Source organism: Vicia villosa, linkage group LG1 (genome assembly GCF_029867415.1).
Source record: "Vicia villosa cultivar HV-30 ecotype Madison, WI linkage group LG1, Vvil1.0, whole genome shotgun sequence".
Taxonomy (NCBI): Eukaryota; Viridiplantae; Streptophyta; class Magnoliopsida; order Fabales; family Fabaceae; genus Vicia; species Vicia villosa.
Window position 1 is genome coordinate 19,229,908 of NC_081180.1, and position 6,000 is coordinate 19,235,907.

Below are 6,000 nucleotides of genomic sequence, written 5' to 3' on the forward strand. Positions count from 1 at the left end.
TATGAAATGAAAAATAAACTTACATAATAATTTAAAAGTATACATAAATTAAGGACATTATGCTATTTTAGGCGGGGCGGGGACTCCACGGAGCGGGGGATATTTACGCTACCCCCGTCCCAGAAGTGCCTTCAGGGAGAAAATTCCCGTCTTTGGGCCCAAAACGAGGAATCCCCACATGGATCCCACTAACGAAGGCAAGTTGAGATCCCTAATACATCTTTACCATCTATTAAACAAAATTTGGTGCCTACCTCAAATTTATACATAGCCAAATAGGTATCTTCTTTCATCACATATATATTTATTTGCTAAGATTGACTCTGATAAAACTCTTGTGTCCTATTGTATATTTTTAACATAGGGCTCTTGCATTCGTAATATGCTACACTTACCTATCTTGCCCTATAAAATGATACATCAATTTTGCTACCATCATGCGGTCCCATAGAGATTCATTTTTTTGAGCTGAATATTGCGTTTATCACTTCAATGCAATGTTGTTTAATTAATAATGTCTGTTTCATAGCTTGGCAACATTAATAACACCAAATAAATGTTTCTCAGTTCCTGCTGGTTCTGAAAATCTTCAAGAAATGGCTGACATGCATGAAGAAAAAGAATCCAACAAGAACGAGTTGATGGATCAAACAATCAAGACAGTGCCCTTTTACAAGCTTTTCTCGTTCGCGGATTCTTTGGATTATTTTCTTATGATTGTTGGAACTGTAAGTGCTGTTGCGAATGGAGTCTCTACGCCTTTGATGACTATAATTATTGGAGATGCTGTTGATGCTTTCGGAGGAAATGCTAACAATAAACAAGTAGTTCATCAAGTTTCAAAGGTAAGATTTGGAGTTTGTTTCAAATTCTTTGATTTTCATGTCATAATTCACTGTGGTTTGGTTCGTTTTTCGCTCTCAGGTGTCTCTCAACTTTGCAATCATGGGTGCATGCGCCTTTTTAGCAGTGTTTCTGCGTAAGTATGCCGAATGAATTAGCTTACTGTAATTCAAGTTAATATGATTAGAAAATTTGCAAATGTGATTTATGTTGCAGAGGTGGCTTGTTGGATGATCACGGCCGCGAGACAGACTGCGAGAATAAGGGCATTATATCTCAAAGCGATTTTAAGACAAGATATCAGTTTCTTTGACAAGGAAACAAACAGTGGTGAGGTTGTTGGAAGGATGTCTGGTGACACAGTTCTTATTCAAGAAGCCATGGGAGATAAGGTATTATTAATGCAGCATCATTTGATTTGATCTAACTAAGATAACAAAATTTGAAGATAAAAATAACTTAGTCTTCCGATTTCGGGTGATAACTTCTTCTCAGGTAGCAAAATTCATACAGAATATGTTGTGGTTTTTAGGAAGTTTAGTGGTGGCATTCGTCAAGGGTTGGCTTCTAACCCTTGTCCTTTTATCAACGCTTCCTCTTCTTATCCTCTCTGGTTCAATAATGAGCTGTACTTTTGCAAAGATGGCATCTCGTGGACAAGCTGCTTATTCCGAAGCAGCAACTATTGTAGAGCGGATAATCAGTTCAATTCGAACGGTATATGCATGTCATTTTTTCTTTCTTTTTCATGTTGCAGACAAAGGATACACAATAGAGTTTCTCCAATGGGTGCAGGTTGCGTCATTTACTGGCGAGAAGCACGCTATAGCTCAATACAATCAATCCTTAACTAAAGCTTACAAAATTGGGGTACAAGAGGGATTGGCGATTGGTTTAGGCCTTGGTACGGTTCGTTTATTTGTTTATTGCGCTTATATTTTGACGGTATGGTTTGGAGGAAAGATGGTAGTGGAGAAAGGTTATACTGGAGGTGAAGTCATAAGTGTATTTTTCTCTATACTAACAGGTTCCTTGTAAGTCAAGTTAAATTAGTTTCTTCAAGAAAATTAAATTTACATACATAAATACATCACTTTTTATGAACTAATTCTGATTTATAGGACTCTGGGACAGGCAGCTCCATGCTTAACTTCATTTGCTGCTGGACAAGCTGCAGCGTTAAAGATGTTTGAAACGATTAAAAGGAAGCCAGAGATCGATGCTTATGATACTACTGGGAGAAAGCTCGATGATATTCGCGGAGATATAGAGGTTAGGGAGGTTTGCTTTAGTTATCCTACAAGACCAAATGAAATTATATTGAATGCATTTTCTATGTCAATATCAAGTGGCACTACCACGGCTTTGGTCGGACAAAGTGGAAGTGGGAAATCAACAATTATAAGTTTGATAGAGAGATTCTATGATCCACAAGGTGGTGAAATTCTCATTGACGGTATAGACCTCAGAGAATTCCAACTGAAATGGATCAGACGGAAAATAGGTCTAGTCAGTCAGGAACCGGTTCTTTTTAGTTGTAGTATTAAAGAGAATATTGCCTATGGTAAGGATGCAGCAACCGATGAAGAAATCAGAGATGCGGCAGAACTTGCTAATGCTGCTAACTTCATTGATAAATTTCCTCATGTGAGATCTCAACTTCAGTTTTGAATGATTATTTTATAGTATATGTTTTTTCATTAAATATTTTTAATTTAGGGACTTGAAACGATGGTCGGCGAGCATGGAGCTCAGCTTTCTGGAGGCCAAAAGCAAAGAATTGCTATAGCAAGAGCAATTCTCAAAGATCCAAGAATTCTACTCCTTGATGAAGCAACTAGTGCACTTGATGCAGAATCTGAAAGAGTGGTACAAGAGACACTAGACAAAATTATGATAAACCGAACAACCATCATCGTAGCCCATCGCCTTAGCACAATAAGGAATGCGGATATCATCGCTGTTATTCGCCAAGGAAAAGTAGTAGAAAAAGGTATACAATACATAGTTACTTCCATGCACGCACGCAGACATACTATGTATGGCGCAATGGATCATTCTAAATCTTCTAACTGATTATCAGGTACACATGCTGAGCTCACTAAGGATCACGATGGAGCTTATAGTCAACTTATTAGGTTGCAAGAAATTAAAAGAGATTCATCAGAGAAATATGGTGCTAATGACTCAGATAAGTTAGAAAAATTTGTAGATTCTGGAAGAGAATCAAGCCAACGGTTTTTAAGCCGCGGATCAACTGAGATTGGAAGCAGCAGTCGCCATTCATTCAGTGTAACAACCTCTATACCTTCCACACTAGTAGGAGGATCTGAACTTGTTTCTTCAGAGGAAACAACATCGCCAAAAAGTAAAACTCAAAATGTCCCATACCTCCGCCTCGCTTATCTTAACAAGCCTGAAATCCCAGCGTTACTCATGGGGACAATAGCAGCAGCTGTAACTGGAGCAATGCTACCAATTCTAGGACTTCTAGTCTCCAAAATGATACATACATTCTTTGAGCCTGCAGATAAACTTCGTAAAGACTCGAAGTTTTGGGTTTTAATATTTGTTTCCCTTAGCGTGGTATCATTCACTTTTCATCCAATAAGGTCATACTTTTTTGCTGTAGCTGGTTCTAAGTTGATAAAAAGGATCCGGTTAATGTGCTTTGAGAAAATAATTCACATGGAAATAGGCTGGTTTGATAAAGCTGAGAATTCAACTGGCGCACTTGGTGCAAGGCTTTCAACCGATGTTGCTTCGATTCGAACTTTGGTTGGCGATGCGCTCGGTTTGATGGTTCAAGATGTTTCAACAGTTATTACAGCTTTGGTAATTTCCTTTGAAGCAAGTTGGCAGCTTTCTCTCATCATTCTTGCTTTGATACCTATACTATTAATAAGTGGACATTGGCAAAAGAAGTACATGCAAGGATTTAACACAGATGCAAAGGTTTGTGCCTTACATATTTATTCAGTACTACTAACATCTGTTTGATATCATGTTACTATAATCTATATACGTTTTGACAGAAACTATATGAGGAAGCAAGTCAAGTAGCGAACGATGCAGTAGGAAATATCAGAACAGTTTCTTCTTTTTGTGCCGAAGAGAAGGTGATGGAGTTATACCAGAAGAAATGTGTAGTACCAGTACAAACAGGAAAAAGACAAGGTTTAGTCAGTGGAACTGGTTTTGGCTTAGCCATTTTCCTTTTCTTCAGTTTCTATGCATGCAGTTTTTATGCCGGTGCCCAACTTGTTGAGAAGGGCAAAACATCAATGTCAGAAGTTTTTCAAGTAAGTTATTGTCCCAATTTGAAGGCCATTTTAGATAGTTCTCTTTCGTTAAAGTCAATTTTTTTGCCATACTTTACTTACCTTCCGCTCTAAGTTACTTACCTTCCTAATTTTGTAGGTATTTTACTCTCTCACAATGGCAGCCACCGCGATATCTCAATCCAGCTTCATGGCTCCAGGAGCTAGTAAAGCAAAATGTTGTGTTGACTCAGTATTTGCTATTCTTGATCAGAAGTCGGAAATAGACCCAAGTGATGAATCAGGAATGATACTTGAAGACGTGAAGGGAGAGATCGAATTCCATCATGTCACTTTCAAGTATCCAACTAGACCTGATGTTCATATATTCAAAAATCTTTCCTTAATCATTCATTCAGGACAGGTAACTTCAAAATTATAATCTATCAAAAACAGTTCATCTAGGCCTTTTGTATAGAGAAGTTTAAAGTTTGGTTGTTTCAATCAGACAGTTGCATTGGTTGGAGAAAGTGGAAGTGGAAAGTCAACTTTGATTTCATTGTTACAAAGATTCTACAATCCAGATTCCGGTCAGATTAAACTGGATGGAACAGAAATCCAAAAGCTACAACTTAAATGGTTTAGGCAACAAATGGGCCTAGTAAGCCAAGAGCCTGTATTGTTTAATGACACCATCAGAGCCAACATTTCCTATGGAAAAGGTGGAAATGCATCGGAGGCTGAAATTATCGCTGCAGCAGAACTGGCAAATGCTCATAAGTTCATTAGCAGCTTGCAGCATGTAAGTACGCTGTATATGAATCAAAAACGCACTGACATTGACACGATACTGACATGATTCTTAGACTAGTTATCTATGCAACACGGCTTATTGAAATCTAGAAAAATAACATATGCAGGGGTATGATACAATAGTAGGAGAAAGAGGGATTCAACTATCTGGAGGACAGAAGCAACGTGTGGCGATTGCAAGAGCCATAGTTAACAGTCCGAGAATATTACTACTAGATGAAGCCACAAGTGCACTTGATGCTGAGTCTGAAAAAATGGTTCAAGATTCACTAGATAGAGTGAGGATGGACAGAACAACCATTGTGGTGGCTCATAGAGTATCTACCATAAAAGATGCAAATTCAATTGCTGTTGTTAAAAATGGAGTGATTGAGGAGAAAGGAAAACATGACACATTGATCAACAAGGGTGGGATCTATGCTTCTTTGGTAGCACTTCACACAAATGGGTCTCATACTTAATCTATGCTTCTTTGGTAGCACTTCACACAAATGGGTCTCATACTTAATCTGAAAGTGCCATGAACTGAGATATGAACACTAGTCAAACATTGGTGGAATCAAATTTGGTATTCTCCGAGTGTCGTCTTTGCAAGAGTTCCTTTAACACTGGAACCCAAGTGTTTGGTTGTTTGTTTTCATATTCTATAAGAACAAGGAATCTTAGAGACCCAAAACATTTGCCAAATATTATTTAGGATTAAATGCACCTTTGGTCCCTGTAAGTTACCGAGTTTTTGATTTTCGTCCCTGTAAGTTTTTTTCTGGGTCTGAGTCCCTATATTTCACTTTCGCGTTTGTTTTACTCCATAAAATCAAAATCTGCAGGAAAATTCCTAGGAAAACCTGCAGATTTTCCGGCGGATTTTGGCTTTAGGGACTAAACCGCAAGCAAAAAGTAAGATATAGGGACTCATACCAACAAAAAAAAACTTACAGACGAAAATCAAAAACTCGCTAACTTACAGGGACCAAGGGTGCATTTAAGCCTATTATTTATTTGGCTTCATTAGCATCTCCAATGGTAGTATTTTCTTTTGAGTTCTCCAGCTGGACATCAATATAATAATTAAATATTGAAACAA

General features: G+C 37.9%; 1 protein-coding gene across 1 annotated transcript; it reads left to right on the plus strand.

Annotated features, from left to right (window-relative positions):
- The first annotated feature begins 454 nt into the window (after positions 1 to 454).
- LOC131630327 (ABC transporter B family member 4-like) lies at positions 455 to 6,000 on the plus strand. The gene is made up of 12 exons (XM_058901114.1): positions 455 to 845; positions 925 to 979; positions 1,060 to 1,235; positions 1,339 to 1,560; positions 1,639 to 1,877; positions 1,965 to 2,490; positions 2,563 to 2,836; positions 2,927 to 3,798; positions 3,879 to 4,145; positions 4,264 to 4,527; positions 4,612 to 4,905; positions 5,024 to 6,000. Exons 1-12 carry the CDS (start codon positions 597 to 599, stop codon positions 5,375 to 5,377), a joined length of 3,792 nt encoding a protein of 1,263 aa, XP_058757097.1. The 5' UTR covers positions 455 to 596; the 3' UTR covers positions 5,378 to 6,000.

Bases quoted from the DNA above. Each gene is read 5' to 3' on its own strand.
- LOC131630327 (XM_058901114.1), top strand. From the start codon at position 597: ATGGCTGACATGCATGAAGAAAAAGAATCCAACAAGAACGAGTTGATG. The intron at 846-924 runs GTAAGATTTGGA...TTTCGCTCTCAG, and splicing joins TAGTTCATCAAGTTTCAAAG to GTGTCTCTCAACTTTGCAAT. The intron at 1,236-1,338 runs GTATTATTAATG...ACTTCTTCTCAG, and splicing joins AAGAAGCCATGGGAGATAAG to GTAGCAAAATTCATACAGAA.